The 17,863-nt window shown below is 40.6% G+C and overlaps 1 protein-coding gene across 2 annotated transcripts in view; it reads left to right on the forward strand.

The window, feature by feature from the left end:
• The window catches only part of impg2b (interphotoreceptor matrix proteoglycan 2b), a 36,656-nt gene that overhangs the window by 10,893 nt on the left and 7,900 nt on the right, over positions 1-17,863 (forward strand). For both annotated transcript variants that reach the window (XM_044344294.1, XM_044344295.1), the window contains 11 exons: positions 1,244-4,182; positions 4,288-4,449; positions 5,847-5,905; positions 6,187-6,207; positions 9,058-9,311; positions 10,298-10,359; positions 10,449-10,671; positions 11,273-13,035; positions 13,120-13,339; positions 16,100-16,310; positions 17,245-17,433. In XM_044344294.1, coding sequence (XP_044200229.1) covers positions 1,244-4,182; positions 4,288-4,449; positions 5,847-5,905; positions 6,187-6,207; positions 9,058-9,311; positions 10,298-10,359; positions 10,449-10,671; positions 11,273-13,035; positions 13,120-13,339; positions 16,100-16,310; positions 17,245-17,433 — 6,103 coding nt within the window. The remainder of the gene's footprint in view (positions 1-1,243; positions 4,183-4,287; positions 4,450-5,846; positions 5,906-6,186; positions 6,208-9,057; positions 9,312-10,297; positions 10,360-10,448; positions 10,672-11,272; positions 13,036-13,119; positions 13,340-16,099; positions 16,311-17,244; positions 17,434-17,863) is intronic.

Here is a 17,863-nt window from a genome sequence, read left to right on the forward strand (position 1 = left end):
TTCATTTATATATCTGTATTTATTCATATTTATGTCTGGATTGTAAATACATATATACAAGGTTTCACACTCGTTTTTAAAAGGTTCAGTGATTTACAGCATTTTATATTTTTTAAAGTGTCGGTGATGCAACTTTTACAGCAGCTTTGACAATGAAAATACTTTTTAAGCTTAAAGCTTGAATTTAAAACATCTATTTAAGCCAAAAGGAAGCCATGTCATTGACAGACTTCAGCTGACAACACGTGGTTAATAGTTTCTTATCGGTGATCCCTTGATGACTTATTGAAAGTTTTATTCGTCCTCATGATGGGTGGCGACCCACGCGTTGAGAAATCCTGGTTTTATAAAAGCCTAAATGTGCTTTCAGGTTTGAAATCTGTCAACTTGCACCCCGATCGGTCTTATCAGAGGAGGAGTGGGTGCTGCAGGCGGATTCCCGTCACACGCTATACTCTCAGAATAGATCAGTAAGCCTATTTACAGGCAGCAGCCTGGTCAATGAAGGACCAGCAGCAGAGACGTAGACGAGTTACTGCTAGATGAGTATCAGGGTTAGTGTGATCACAGCTGCAGGTGGCTGCTCTCTGGTCTTTAGTGGAGGGGAAATGCTGGATTTGTTCAATGACATTTGGGTCTGGGACGCTATGATTGATATATTTTTTTTAATATTTGTCGCTACTATGCAAGAGAGAGTTTGTGAAGGGAAGTACAACTCTCTGAAGGGGCTTGGATCTTATTTGTGATTTAGTAGCGCAATAATTACACTACCGAATGAATGTATGGCTTGAATTAAAGCTAAAGTTATACATATTAATTACGACAACTTGCTTTGGAGAATGCATTTGATTTAAAAGTATTTGTTAGCCCCCGAATGAGAACCAAAATCTTCAGACTCTTACTGTAACAACCAGTCAGTGAATCAGCTTCTGAAGTACCCAAATCTTTTGGATAATTGGGGTACACACAATAATTAGACTTTGTAATGAAAAGAAACAATTCTCACCCAATTCATATCAAACCATCATATCAAGACGTACATTAAAAAAGGTAAATAAACATTTTCATTCTTGTTCCAGAGTAAACTTGAATAAACTTGCAGCTCCGTTACAAAGCAGATCCATCCAGTTGTTGTGTCACATTTATTGAATTAAAAATGTCAAAAGAAAAGTCAGGTGGAGGAATTAGTTATGCCTGTATAACTCTGTATACTGACGTTTTATCTATTACTGTCACCTTACAGGCGACAATGTCATCTTTATTGGATCGGAGACTACCTCAACAGACCAGGGCGACCTTTCGCCCGACTACATGGTCACTGCTTGGACCCCTCCACTTTCTGCAACTGAAGGGTCGGTTCAAGAGGCTCCTGCTATAACACTGACAGATGTTCCTGTGGATTTGACCTCTGACCTTGCTGTTGCTGCTGTACCACAAGACACTGAAGATGTCCAGGAGACTGGAGGTGGCACTGACACTGAGCTTCTCTCTGAATCTGATGAAGCAGTTGTTGAGGAAGTTGCTGAAGATACTGTGGAGGTTTCCACAGACTCAGTTACCCACAAACCAGTGGGAGAAGACAAAACTGTGCTAGATGTAACAGAAGAGGAGGTGGTAGTTGAAGATGACAAGATCCTTGAGATCATTTCAGAAGACGTGGATGTACCTGATTCAGAGGTGATTCAAAAAGAAGAAGAGGAGCCACCCTCAGAGGTTGTAGCTGAAGAAGTCTTCACAGATGCTGCTGTTGTGGTTCTTCCAAAGCCTACAGCAATACCTGCTACAGAAGCTGTCACTGTGGGGGAAGTAGAGCAGGAAGTACCTCCAGAGGCTGCTGCTGAGGTTCCTTTAGAAGTCGTGACAAAGCGAATCCCAGAGACTGCAGAGGATATAGTAGTCCCAGAAGACGAAGAAGTTGAAGACAATTCTTTAGGTACCACCTCAGACGTAACCTTAACTGATGAGGATTCACCAGAGCCAGTTGATCAAACAGTACCTGATGGGCCTGAAGAACCTGAAGGTGATATACAGAAACCACCTGTAGCACACCCTTCAGATGAAACTCCAACTATATTTCTAATAACAGATTCAGAAGAAGAAGAACCTAAGACATTCATAAATGTGACTCCAGAACAGGAATCTGTCTCAGAAGTAGAGACAGAGGTTCCCTCCCAGGCCTCTATTCTGACCACAACAGACAAGATAACAGTAGAAGTTAGAGAAGACATTGATGAGGACAAAGCTCCAGAAGACAAACCGTCTCTAAAGGCCGAGGTAACTTCTGAGCCTGTCGTTGTGATCTTACAAGATGATAAGGATGAAGACACTTCTCATATCACTGAGGAGGTACCACCAAATACTACAGAGGGAGTGATAGAGGCAACAGAAGAAGATAAACCTGAGGAGGAAGTAAAGGACATAGTACCAGAGGCAACAGAAAAGCCAGAAGAAGAGGTACAATTAGAAGTCACACATGAAGAGGCTACACTGGTTATCGAAGATGACACAACCGAAGCTGCTGTTGAAGTAGAGTCTGCAGAAGTAGTAACGATAAAGACCGATGTGAAAGAGCTAATTGAGACTTTTGTTGAAGAAACAGCAGAAGAAGAGATAGTTGAAACAGAAGATCCCTCTGTGTCACAGGAGGAAGTGGTACCAATAGGAGGAGATGTAGCAGAAACGGCAGAGGAACAAGTACCTGAGGAAGCAGAGGAGGCAACTGTTACTGTAAAGGATACAGTAGAAGTTCCAGTTGAAGTCACACCAGACACAGAAGAGGAAGAACCTGTTGATGCAGCAGAAGAAACAGCAATTGTTGAAGAAGGGACGGTAAAAACATTCGACACTACAGAAGAGACAGAGGAGGGAACAGCTGAGGTTGTGGGAGAGCCAGAAGAAGGTACACCCAGGGAACCTATGGAACCTGTAGAGGAAGAGGAAGGAGATGTAATGGAAACTGTAGAAGATGCAGAACCTGCCATAAAAACTGCACAAGAACCAGAACCTGTAGAAACTGTAGAACCTACAGAAGATGCTGCAAAGGAAGCAGAAAAAGATCAAGAAGTGGAAGCTATAGAAACTGTAGAAGACACACAGCTCATGGAAGAACCAGCACAAGAAGCAGAACACATAGAGGAAACTTTAGAAGAGACAGAACCCACAGGTGAACCAGCACAGGAAACAGAACTTGTAGAAGAGTTGGCAGAAGAAAAGGAACCTACAGAAGAACCAGCACAAGAAGCAGAATTTGTAGAAGAATTGGCAGAAGAGAAGGAACCTACAGGGGGAACGGCACAAGAAGCAGAACCCGAAGTAACTGATGAGGATAAAACAGATCTTGGCATAACATCTGTAGATAAAAAACACGAAGCAGCTGGAGGGGAACCATTGGGGGATAGAGAAGAGGAACCTTCTGAGGAGATACCAGAGGAAGAAGGTGATGTCGGGGAACCAGAATTTACAAAGGAGGAGACCATTGATGAGGCCCCTCCAGAGCCTGATGAGGAGATTACTCCAGTTATTGTTTTTGTTCCAGAAGACACGGAGGGATTATCACCAGCAACTGAAATGGAGGTAACAGTGGAACCTCCAGGAGACTCTGAGGTAGAAGTTCCCCCAGAAACTACCAAGGAGGGCACAACACAGGTGGCTGAGCCAGAACCCGAATCTTTTCCAGAAGTTGAGAAAGAAATTGTCCCAGAAGCTCCAAGTGAAACATCTCCAGAAGTTGTGACTGAATCCCATCCAGGCACAACTTTAGTGGTAGAACCACCTGAGGAGGACATCCAAGAGTCTGCTCCTGTGCCTGAGGAAGATGGCACCCTGAGTGAGGATGACATCCCGGGTACTCCTGCAGAGGTTGTCCCAGAGGAAGTTGAGGGTATCGTCCCTGATGTTACAGTAGAAGATTCAGAAGGAATCATGACAGAGGCTCCAGCAGAAGTCACATCTGATGATTTCACCCCAGAAACTGTTGTTGAAGTCACTACAGAGAGTACCCAAGGTACTGCTACTGACGCCACCGAGGAGGCCACAACTGGTTCCTCTGTAGAGGTGACGACCAAGTATGTAGCGGAGTACAACAATGGCAACTTCCCAGATCCAACAGAGAGACCATACGAGGCTGACGACAACTTACTGGGAAACAACGGCTTCGGCTTAGAGGACGAGCAGGAGAACTCGGTATGGCCTGAATAATTTTTGACATTTTTCAGTCGCAGAACTGTTAAAATACCTGTATTTACACACCAATACCCAATCCATATCTGTATGGTCCCGCACATTCAGATTGGTAACGAGATAGACGACACCTTGCTGAGGCCCCTGAGGCCCCTGAAGGACCAGGTGGTGGAGCTGAGCATCAAGCTGAGAGGAGAAACCTACAACGATGCTCTGAGAGACCCGAGCAGCTTCCAGTACCAGCAGCTGTCCAGACACTTCACACGCAGGGTGAGACGACCATGGCGTCGGCTGAGAGATGTTTTACATCACAAAGTGCAGTAAATGTGTAGGAATCATGTCGTGATGATGTTAAATGAGTGTTTAGTGGCTGCATACTTAAACTTTAGCATAATCTATGTTGAGGGAGGCTCTGAGCTAACACTTTAGCATATATTTTATTGAAATACAGCAAATGAGTAACATTTTTTCAGCAGCTTTGAAGTTAATAAAAGAAAAACTAATCTTAAATATCTTAAATGATGACACTTTGTCTGCTAAATCATTCAACATACTGCAGATACATTAGCATGAAGCAAAAGACACACACGATGCTTCTGACTGTACAGAGAGGTTTGTGTTTTTCAGTGTTGTCATCATGTTGTTTTGGAGAAACAGATGAGAACACTGAGCTGTGGTTGGTCCTCCTCCTCCTCATCTCTCTGACGTCCAGGATGCTCACTCGTTACAAAACTCTCTCACTTGTGGTTTCCTACAAACTGCAGACTCAGGACTTTGGCTCGGCTTTAAAGGACTCTGCTGTTTTTCACGCATTAAGAATCTTCACGCTTTAAAGCTCATTTTCCTCAACTCTGCCAGCTATAAGCTGAGCGACATGCCGAGGCAGAAACTGCTGGAAAGCTTCAGAGAACATACAGTATACGAGCGGTGACTCACCTCCAGCTCGAGTCACTGGAAAAAAAAAAACGAGCTGCCAGGAAAGCAGAGTGCCGGTGTATTCCCGTCCAGCGGGGAGTTTTTCAGGCTCCGGGCCACCGTTAGTGACGCGGGAAGCCAGTTTATGGCTCCGACTTCAGGGTCGGGGTCATTAATGAGGGAATATGGAGTGGATAACAGGGCTAATAGAAACAGCAGGAGTCCGAATGAGAGGGGAGTGCAGCCACGGGCCACTGAGGACCAAACTAAAGACTCCAGCTGGGAATCAAACTAAATCACATCCAAACAGACATTATAAGCATATTTTTACTGCCAGTCTATTTAGATAGATAGATAGATAGAGAGATAAAGGATAAATTATATACAGATTATGTAACTGAATAGACTGACTCAAATATAAAACATAAATATAATAAGTAATATTTGATTCATTTAATATTTGACAACTGATCAGTTTACATGTGATTTGCTATTTTTAAGTCAACAATGAACTTTCACAAATTATCGGTTGCATGTATGAAACATTTAGCATAAAGCAGCTTTATTCTTGCACACAGCAGAGCTTGAAGCACAACTTTTAATTGCGGTGATGTCATCCTTCTGGTGTCTTTTTAGTGGATTCATAAAGCCTGCTCTAATGTTGTTGTCTTTGAACCTTTAGATAACAGATAACTGAGCTGGAAATCTTGAAAACATCAAATAAAAAAACTAAACGTTTCTTCTCCTTTCAGATTGAAGACGCCTTCAACAGGCTGCCGGGCTTCAAGAACGTCTACGTGGTCGAGTTCAGGTACAGTTTTATTCACGTGTGATCCAGATTTTATAACTGTAGGGTTTGTTTGTTTGTTTGTTTGTTTGTTTGCCTGAGAAACAAGAATCCAGTGATTGAAAACATCAGAAAGTGAAGAAATCTGCATGTTTGATGTGAGATTTGAAACCTAAACTGAGACTTTTTGGTTAAAATCACTACAAGCAGAATATTAAGATGATTAAATATTCATTTTAAATGTAAACCAGAGGTAGAGAAGATGATAACAAGCTTCATCATGGTTGTTTTGTTCCTGTTTTCAGGCCACAGAAGGACCTGGAGCGGTAAGTCATTTGTGTTTCATTGAGTCTTTGCAGACGTAGTTTTATAGTTTTCATTTTAAAAGCCTTTAATATGTAGCTCTGCAGTTGGAGCTGGAAACTTCTGATGCTTCGCTTTTTATGATTTTCATGTTTTTGCTTCACGTCGTTTTTCGTTTTTAAGTCTCTGACTCTGACCCGTTCACTTCTAAAACACCAGAGACTCCAAAGGAGCAGGTCTGAAGGTTTACCGGAGTCCGATGAATCCGCTTTACTGCAAAGCCTGATGGGAAATTCAGCTGTCGTGTTTGGGGTGAAGCAGAAATGTTTTGTTCTGAAATTAAAAATGTTAGTCCTCCGTCACAAGAGGACGACTCGTTAAGAAGACAATGTGTTGCGTTAAGAGCTGCAAACATCATCATAGAGAAAAATAATTAGCAACTATTTTCATAATCAATTAATCGTTTTGAGTCTTTTTTCTGGTTTCTTTAGTCCATTATGACAGTAAACTGAAGATCTTTGAGTTTGTCGTCTTTAGGAAACACGTTTTTAGGTTTTTACCGGCAGAGGTCTCCTCCTTTCCAAAAACAAACGTACACGCAGATTAAAATCGTTAAAATACTAATTAAAGCTGTTTCACCTAAAAAAATCAATATTTCTCTATTTTTTATATTATTATTTTTCTATATGTTTGGTGACCACCGGACTTCCTGGAGGGGCTGTTAGCCGAGCTGCTGCTAACGTTTGTCCAGTTTATTTCTCTGATAACTTAAGATCCAGACGTCCAATGACTAAAATCCTTCTTCCGGCTAAAAGATATAGTTAAAAACCACCTAAATTTATCATGAAAATGTGTCTTAAAACTGAATAAAAGTCCATTTATAACAGTTTGTGTGGAACAACCACAACGCCGATGTATTATCTTGTATGTGTGTAAGTTACTCTTTGGTAGACGCCATTGTAGCGGACAAACACAGCGCCGCCGTATGCATCTGGTGCGTGTTTACTCTTTGGTAGAGGAGGTATGACGCCATCGACAGGCGACCAAATGAAACGGTCCGTTACTTTGATTAAATTACAGATTTCTCTGAGTTTGAAAATACACAACTCAACAACATATATAACACAGGTCTAGTTGTTTTTAGACGTTTTAATGTGGAATAATTACATATTAAACTGCAGTTATTTCTTCTTCTGTGTGATCTTTGTTGGCGGTGTGAAGCCCCCCTCACCTGCCGTCTGCTCTAATTTCCACTTAATGTCTTTAACAATAGTCAGTCGGCTGTTAAGTGGGATAAGTCGCTCGGCTGCTCGCCGGCCACCTGCAGCCGCCACAGGATTACTGGAACTGATTTACAGCAGGCCCCCCCCCCCCCTCCCCCCCCCCCCCCCCCCCCCTCCACCATTGAGGAAAGCCCCCCCCACGTCCACACTTCTCTTAATTCACTTTATGAGCTCAGAGAGACTCTGAAACTCACCTGAAAGGTCGTAGAAACTCAGAGTGACGGGAGGAAAGGTCAGGGTTTCTGTGTCATAAATGACAGTAAACTGAACATCTTTGTGTTTTGGAAGACGTCACCATGAGCTCTAAGAAGTTATAACAGACATTTTTTCACTTTTTTATGATATTTTATGGACAAAATGATGAATCGATTGACTGAACAGGTTTCAGAATCAGGTTCGCACATAAAAGGCTGGTGGTGAAGAACAATCAAAAAATAGAAGGTAAGAAAATACAACTACCATAAAAACAGGTGATGTAAATATATGAGTGCAATTTTACAATTAAAAAATAAAATATAGTAACAATTGTTGCAGCTCTAATGTGAAATAACATGAAAAAACAGATGTTAGATTTAAATGTACTGCAGCCTAAACTTCATCTCAGCACAGTTCATGTATAAAATGCAACACAAAGTGCGTAACAGAGTAAAACAAGAATAAATACAAGGTCAATTAAAAAGACAGAATAAGACGAGATAAGTAAACTGATTATACGGCACTAGGATTATATGACTATAACTACAAACCACATGAAACATGTTTAAAGTAGAGTTTTATGTCACCTAAATGTCCAACCAAAGTAAACCAAAGACATCTTCATTGAAATGTCTGTCTGAGTTGTTCACAACAAAACATTCATTTACATTTTAGTGAAGATGCTAAACTTGCTAAACTTAAGTTAAATTAAACTAAGTTACGTCTGATGTCAGGCTGAAATACTGAACATAATAAACAATATGTAAATATATAATTTCCCCAAAAATGTGACTTGTGAGAGATTTATAAATTTGATATTTTCGTCTGAAAAATCAGGAGTTTAAGAGTTTAAACAGGATCTTCTGAGGTTATAAACTGACTGTGGAGTCAGACCAGCGAGGGCTTTGTAGTCTAAAAATGTTCTGGAGGTTCTGGAGGTTCTGGAGGACTTTTATGGTCTGATCTTTTGGTCCGGGTTAGAACTCCTGCAGCTGAGTTCTGGATCAATTGAAATCTATGGATTGTTTTGTTTGAAAGACTCATAAACAGCCTGTTTCTCTGAGTCAGACTGAGAAGGAAACCTTAGTTTTATTCTACAGTCAGAAGAAAAGTGTTTCAACAGCTTTTGTTGAGATAAGACAGTCTTATGGTTAAATAAAAAACAAATTTTTCTTGAAAAAATGAACCAGTTTTCAATAAAAATCCACTTGCTTCACATTTCTTTGTCCTGAAACAATAAAACAAAAACTCACCAGTGAGACTGAAGTTTACTGGAAACCAGGTTGAAATATTTTTACTGACAGAAAATTAAAACATTTTAAAGGCTCAGTTCCAGACAAAAACATCCGTAATAAAAGACAGACATGTAAAATCCTTCGTCTGTCTCTCTCTCAGGGGTTTGGTGGTGCTCGTTCACTACGCCGTCACTCTGGAGGTGGACAGCGGCGGCGTCTCCAACGACACGCTGGACTTCATCTCACTGCAGAACAACCAGGTGGAGAAGAATTACCCCGGCGCCGCCGAGCAGCCCACCGTCGTCTACACCATCACGGACTTCCGCAACTACATCACCGAGGCGCTTCACAAAGACAACTTCATGACCAACAGCAGCCTGGAGACGCAGAACGACCCGCTGCAGCTGGAGAACGGTAACCATCGTCTCACTGGTTTATCTCTGGAGTCATTTACAAGTATTTAACAGGAGATTTTAGGACATTTTACAAAAAGCTTGTTGCACTTTGGTGCAAATTATAAGACAAAGCATCCATACTGTTGCAGAAATTCTTAATAAATTTAACAGACGTATAAAATATAAATATCAGTGTGTAGTTTTGTGTGTCAAAGTACATGTTCTTAAAAACTCCATATTTTCATGTATTTCACCAAATTACATAAATTACATGAAGATTATTATTATATAGTAGCTACTTTCAGGAAATTATTGAAAAAACCTAATATTCAATAACTACACACTAAAAACTTTTAAATTTATTAAGAATTTCTGGAAATTAACAACTATGAACCCAAACATAACGACCGTCTAAACCAATTTAACACTTTTTTCTTATAATTTGTACCAGATTGCACCGTTCTTTAAAATTAAATGTTAAATACCTGCAAATTACTCTTATAGTAAATTAAAGGACCTGTTGTTGCTGGTTGTTGCTACACTGCAGAAAAAGCCTTTTATAATTCATTTTTGTCTGTAATTGAGTTTATTTTAATTTTCTAATAATCCCAACTGAAAAATATGCAGTTTTCAAAAGAGGAGATTAGAGAAGCTTTTCCACATAATGATACTTAATTCTTATCAGGAAACTTTACATTATTGACTGAACATTATTAAATGTTCATGAATTAAAAATGAATTGTTTTTGTTTATTAAAACAAGTGCAAAGACGCACAATCACAAACACAAAACATCTTATTTCAAGTAATTTCTTAGATTAGATTGTTATATATATATATATAGATGTTATATTCTTCATGAACTTCATTCACTGACAATATAAACAATAAACGTTTTTTAACCAGCTGTTGTTGTATAAAGAGGAAAATGGTGCAAATATATTTTCCACCGTAGATAAAGATGATTCATGTTCAAGCATCGACTGTAACAAACTCTTGTCTGCAGCGGAGAATTTGTTGCCCGAAGTGAAGCCAACGAGCCGCACGGCCGACACCTTCGACAACATGGTGAGTCACAACGGAAATCAGCTTTTTGATGAACATGAAAACATAAAGTCACTTCCTGTCGGTTGACCTGTGCAACGCTCTTCTTTCAGGATAACGTCCTCGCTGCGGAGAAACCGCCCGATGCTCCGAGCCACGAGGCTGACAACAGCGACGTCTTCCTGAAGAAGGACGACTTCCTGTTCGACCCGTTTGACCCGTTCGACCCGTGGAAAGGCGCTCAGAGCGAGGCGGCGAGCGAGAACGACGTCTTCATGTTCGACGAGAGCACAGTGCCTCCGGCGCCCGGCGCCCTGCAGCCGGGCGCACAAGACTGTGAGTTGATACTACTAATAATACTAATATAATTTATTTACATTTAATCATTATTCCATATTTAGATGGCTCTTTACATAAGTTCATAAGAGAATTCAAAACAAATCTTAAGAAGAGAAATCGTTCATTTCTTCTATTTATAATAAATTACGGATGAATTTAAATGACGACATTAAAGAAAATACACTGTATCTACAAACACAAGTCACATTATTATAGTTATTTCCTGCTGTATATTCTATTATATCTCTAATTTATTTTGAGAATTGTTTTTCAATAATTTAGACAATAAATAATTCATCATAATTCACAATGTTTTAAGAAATCCCCTGACAAAAAAGACATCAACATACATAAATATACAGGTGCAGACATATATTTATATATATTTACACATTTACAACCATGAGCAAGTAAAATAAAAAGTTTTAATTAACTAAACCTTTAAAACTGTGGAAATTAACATAACTGGGAGCCTTAATCGATGTAATTAAGGTGTTTTTGTAAATGTAATCGTAAAATGTTAAGTTAAATGTTATGTCTCTTGCTAATTCTTCCTTCTTTTAGTTTGAACCTCTGAATTTGTTTCTCTGCTTTACAGATAATGGAAACATAGAAAATGAGGGTTTTCTCCTTAGTAATTCTCCCGGAGATGAAACGCCCCGAGGGGACCATGCGGTGGCTGTTTCCTCTCTGATAAAACCTCAAACTGGCTCTGAGGTCTCACCGGACGATGGGTCTGGTTCTGGTTTCTCTGGAGATGGGGAGGAGGCAGATCTCTGGTCATGGCAGCTGGGCGGGACGTCTGATCGGGGGGGTGGCAGCCTGGAGGTCCTCCCACCGCCGGATCTGGAGGAGATGGAGGAAGACAGAGACGAGGAAGAGGATGACGTTGTTTTTGAGACGCTACCCAGCAAGAAAGATGATTTAATTGCAATGGGAGTAGAGTTCACCCGCGCTACCCCTTTACAAACGACGACACTTCCAACACTCGAGAAATCAAAGGAAGACAGAAACATCGAAGAACCTTTCTTGGACCGGGTTTTGGTGACGCCGCACATCAGCACTGACCCTCAGTACTCCACCACCACCCAGGCACCTGTGTTCTCACCCAAAGGAACCTTGACTGTTGAACTTTCGGTGCACACAGTGGGAGCACCCGGCATCTACGACGAGTACTTTTTGACTGAACCACATGGCAATTTGGCGCCAGCTACAGAAGCTCCTGCACCTGAATCTTGGACTCGTGAGGCCCCTGTTTTTGCAGGACCAACTGATGCGGCAGTCATACATCAAGAACCCGCTGAGGAAACATCTGAAGTGGAGAAAACTCCTGAAGTAGCAACAGATGGGTCAAGATCAGAGGAAGATGTATCTGAGGAGGAGGTGGCTGAAGTTGTTGAGCCTGAAGTCCCTGTTTCTGGCGTTTCACCGACCAAAGAGTCGCCCACCTTTGTAGAAGCACAGCCAGGTACAGTCAAAGAATCCAGCTCTGATATCATCACTCTAGAACCATCAGATGTGAAAGTATTCACTGAAAAACCTGAACTGCTGCTGCCAGGAACTGAACACCCTGATGAGGTTGAGATTTTGGAGGAGCAGCACATCAGCGTTTCTGATCCTGCAACAAAGACGCCACCAGTTGCTGCTGTAGATGAGGACCTGGTTGTGGATGAAGTCATGATTGTCACAACAACTGCCTCTCCAATGCAAACGTCTTCATCTGTAAGTTTGGACCACAGCAGCAGCATCGCACTCTCGCCTGAGAAGGACTCACCATTCACTCGAGTGTCGGATTCGGCGCCGGATGATGAGGATCTGGTTTACTATGAGCACCCAAACCATGAAGATGAGGTTCCACTGAGTGCTTCGTCTTTAGATGTTCCAACTTTGTCACCATATGAGGTCAACAAAACGGAAAGTCTTCCAGCATCAGATGCTGCAGAAAGGTCACCAGGTGTTTTAGCACAAGACGAAGATTTGGGTACAACCTTAACAGGAACTTCAGAAGGCAAAGCCGGTGGGGAGATCCTCCAAACGTCAACATCCTCACTTCAGGAAGTCAACGACAGCAACCCCGCTACTGAGATCCAACTCTTAGAGCACAACTTCTCTGAGATACCGAGCATCGACGTCAGCTTTGATGTGTTCCAGTTGGGTGGCGTGGCGACCGAAGGCGATAGCAGTGGCTTCTCCAGTGGGGCGCAGGGGTCAGACCTAGACGGCATCGCGTTGCCGACCAGACCGGGCAGAGCACTGACAGTGTTCTTCAGCCTCAGGGTGACCAACATGGCGTTCTCCATGGACCTCTTCAACAAGAGCTCCCCTGAGTACAAAGCCCTGGAGCAACGCTTCCTACAGCTGGTGAGAACTCAACGAATCATGACTCAGCGAGTGAAAACTTGTAGATTCACATGTAACATTCTTCACTTTGTGTTTGCCTCGCAGCTGGTTCCGTACCTGCAGTCCAACCTGAACAACTTCCAGAACCTGGAGATCCTCAACTTCAGGAATGGCAGCATCGTGGTGAACAGCCGGATGAGGTTCGGTAAACCGGTTCCCAGGGGCGTCACCAACGTCGTCTACCTCATCCTGGAAGATTTCGCCAATACGGCCTATCAGACCATGAACCTGGCCATTGACAAGTACTCACTGGACGTCGAGTCAGGTAGGACTGAAATTACAGCTTTGTGAAGTTAGATGGTTGGTCCAACACCAGTTTGTAAAGGCTGATAATGAAAATGTTTCTTCATAACTTTTGGTCCTCTGGAAGGGTGGAAAAGTCTCTAAAAACCAGTCTCTTACAAACACATAACAACCCTCTTGCTAATTGGACACATCCATCCTACTCGTTAATCTCGTTTTGCTTTTCCTTCTCTGAATGGAGAGTCTAGAATAAAGCTGCAACGATTAGTGGATTAATTGATTAGTTGCCAACTATGAAATTAATCACCAACTATTCTGATAATCGCTTAATCGTTTTGAGTCATTTTCTAAGAAGAAAAACTCCAAATTCTCTGATTCCAGCTTCTTAAATGTGAATATTTTCTGGTTCCTCTAGTCCTCTATGACAGTAAACTGAATATCTTTGTGTTGAGGTCAAAACAAGGTATTTGAGGACGTCATCTTGTGCTTTGGGAAACAGTGGTGGACATTTTGGTCGTTGCAGCCCTAGACTTGTTTACTTCCACCTACAGCAAGTGACGGAGGCTGACATCATTGTCATTTCCCATCACAGATTTGTGTATCTATGTTCTTATCTTACTGGTTTTAAGTGGGAGTTTTTGGTGAGAATCAGATAATAATTGATTTTATAACTAAGGATATTTTTTCAGACTTGAACTTTAATTGTTGCTTATTTAAACACAAATATTTTACATTTTTAGTTTAGTTTTAGAGAAATTCTCTGGATTTGAAACAGTTCTCAGGTGTTTTAATCTGACCTTTGAGAATGTTGCTGATGAATAAAATTTCTTTAGTTTTCAGTTTCCAAAAGTGTCTTTCGGTGAAAGTGTTTGCAGTCTCTGAGGTGTTATAAACCTCCTCAGTCCAGCTCTGAGGACTCTCTCTGTCTCTGACACTGAACTCCTGTCAGGACTCTGATCTAATACCTGAGATAATCTGTCTGGGAGGAACGTGAGCAGCAGCAGCACACGCTGACTCACACTGATGAATCAACATCATGTTTACCTCCGTCTGTCTGAGCTCACACCGTCCGTCTCTGTCCAGTGTCAGTCTTTGTTTCTGCAGATTTGTAGAGTTTTGTGGAATCAGAATCAGTAAATTTAATGAAAAAAACCCATTAATTTCTAAAAGCCATTTAGTCTCACTTTTATTAGAACAGGAAGACAAATTCAGCAACATGCTGAGATAATGTCTTTGGTTTCCTCTGCCATTTCTCCAGGGCTATATTGATTAATCTGCAGATTATTTATTGATTATTTTGTATATAACATATTGAAAAATGTTTCCTAATGTCCTAGGTGTCTTCTATGAATATTAAATATAAAATATTTAGTTTAATTTTAGTTTCTATAAATGTGGCATCAGGATCATCACAAAAGAAAGAATAAATTGAATCACTGCTGTCGAATCAATCAGTGGAACAGATAATAGATTTTAGTATTGACTGATGAAGATGGAGATTTTTTCTGGTGTGCGACTGGTGTAAAAACATATTGAAAACAGAATTTTATATAAATGCTGAGCATTTAACCAAAAACATAAAGAAGAATCAAGAATAGAACCCTGGGGAACCCCACCAGTATTTACTGACCCTTTCTGCTGGATGTATTCAGCCGTTTGCTAACATGTTAGCCGAATTTACTGTATAAACTGATAATATGTCACATGTTGAATTTACAGATTGATCTGCCTCCTTCTACAGGGCAAGAATAATGTCTTGTTGCTCATAAATTTTAACCACATTTCAAGAAAAACTGCAAAACAAAGTTTTGATGGCACTGATGGCTGGTTTTTAGCATGTAAATTGAAAATACAAAGGACCGAAAATAGAACCCTGAGGAGCTCCAACAGTCATTATTATCACAAAAGTTGAGAGTTTTGGATTGATAGGTTCTTCTGTGGTGTCGTCAGAGGAAAGACATTTCCTCCAGCGTGTTCGTCTCTGCTGAGCTGCAGCTCATTAATCAGTCTGAGCCAATCAGAGGAGCTCCTGACAGTCTGATAACTCTAATCTACAGCAGTGAGTCACTGCGGTCAGGACTCACTGTGCACATGATAATCAGTTTACTCCACTCGTCTTCAGCACAGTGTGTGAAGGCAGGTTTTCCATTGCACAAGCACATGGTGAACCATCTGCGGTACTACGCTTATCTGGTCTGTCATAACACAAACTCCACCTCAGAGTCACTCTGAAAGAAGAAGAGAACATTTCTAAAAATACAACTCAAGTAGTTTGTGAAATATTTGGCTAAATCAGATTAATTTCAACACCCAGACTCCACATTTGCTTGGGTTTTAGATTTGATTATTTCCTGATACAAATATCTTAGTTTTCGTGTTGCTACGAAACAGAAAATGTTCATGTTGTGCTTTCAACTTCACAGTCCAGGAGGTTTTTCTACAAGAAGATACTCCTTCGAGTTCACCTCTGATAAGGTTCCTCAGGGTTCTCTTCTCTGTCCTTTTTTTGGTTAAAGCTACAAAAAATATTTTTTATTTTAAACACACGTAGCATAATATCAGCTTATGAAGTATTAGTAAAAAAGTAGCAAACTAGGGCTGCAACTAATGATTATTTTTATCATAGATTAATTGTTTTTCTCTATAAAATGGTAAAAATAATGAAAAATCTCCACTATAATCCACCATTGAAAATCCTGAACAGTGCAATAGAAGCAGGTCTTGTCCTTGTGTCTCAAACTTCTTCTTCTTCTGTTTATTTGTTGTTGTGTTTCCTGTCCAGGTGACAAAGCGGATCCCTGTAAGTTCCAGGCGTGTAACGAGTTTTCCAGGTGTATGGTGAATCAGTGGTCGAGTGAGGCCGAGTGCGTGTGCGACGCCGGGTACCTGAGCGTGGACGGCCTGCCGTGTCAGAGCATCTGCGAGGTGCAGGACGACTTCTGCCTCAACGACGGCAAATGTGACATCATCCCCGGAAAGGGCGCCATCTGCAGGTTGGAGGAGCTTTTATATTCTTCAAGTAACAGGATATATTAGGAAAATGTCACTTAACTTTTTGAATGTAACAACATATTTTATACTCCTACTAAGCTTTTTACAAATTGTCCCATCAGTTTTTTTTAGACTTTTACTTTTTGATGCGTTAAAGGACTCTTCAACTTCTGAGATTTTTGAGCCTCAGCTGCTGAAAAAACAACATTTTAAAGCAAGAAATGTTTCCTGTGTAACCTAAATATGCTTATTTTACATTTTCCGGCTTTCAGCAACAGAGCTTGTAACTTCTCCAGACACTGCTCTCAAATCTGAGATGTCAGATTGTCCTTGAATGCATCCATGGGGAGATTTTTCAAAATAACATTTTTTTATTTCTCTTGTAAATAGTCAACCTTTCTTAAATAAACTAGACCTTAAATGTCCTTCCTACACACAGCGGATGTTGACCACAGAGCACTACAGTTCTGGCAGCGTAAGGTGTTACATGTACGTCTAATTTCAGGAAAAGTTTCCAAACAATTTGACCAAAATTTGATAAAAAATTTTGTTATTATAAGAATAAAGTGAAACTATGTAATATCAAGTGCAAGAAACCCATTTATTTTTTTATTTGACAGGGACAATCCACTGTACATTTACTGCCCCGAATATTGCTAAAAGTTACTCAATTATTTTCTTACGCATTTTAAACAAGCTGCTTCATTGCTCCTGAGATTTTAATAATTTGCTTTTTAATAGTTAGGTTGCCTCTTATAATCACGCTTAAAAAGTGATGCCTTAGCACACCTTCTGTGTTAAGCTGTTTAGAATTAGCATATAAATAAATAGCAGTATCATCTACATACAAACGGATGGAATATCATTAACATAAGAAGCTTAGTAGGACCTTGTGTGACTGTTGCTGTGTTTTTGAACCTGTTACCTCGGCTGCAGGTGTCGTGTTGGAGAGAACTGGTGGTACCGCGGCGAGCACTGCGAGGAGTACGTCTCCGAGCCGCTGGTGGTGGGCATCGCCATCGCCTCGGTGGCCGGTTTCCTGATGGTGGCGGCCGGGACCATCTTCTTCCTGGCCAGGACGCTGCGGGAGCAATACGACAGGGAGGACACCGAGGACCCGCCAAGGTGAGCAGCAATCGTTTATTCTCCTGTCAGTGTTGTTTATTAACGAACCGAGTGTCTGTTGAAGGATTTAAGAAAAATGTGAATCAGAGGAGTTAAAAAAATCATTCTTTCTACTTTTAAACATGAATAACAGACAGAAAAATAAATAAAACATAATGGGAAGTAGTCAATTAACACAAAGCAAAAAATGAAATAAAAACAATAATAACAAATACATAATGCAAAATATTTCATATTTAATATAATTTTATAATACCAAATATTTAAATAAAGATAAAAAAAATATTTACAAAAATAGGGTAAATCTTCGTACAAATGTCTCTATACATAATTAGCTCTTCACATTTACATTTATCCGTTATAAATATGCCGATATAATCCTGTATTTTACTCATATTTCCTCAATTGGACCTTATTTATGTCCCAGTGT

The sequence above is a fragment of the Thunnus albacares genome, chromosome 24 (genome assembly GCF_914725855.1).
Source record: "Thunnus albacares chromosome 24, fThuAlb1.1, whole genome shotgun sequence".
Lineage (NCBI taxonomy): Eukaryota > Metazoa > Chordata > Actinopteri > Scombriformes > Scombridae > Thunnus > Thunnus albacares.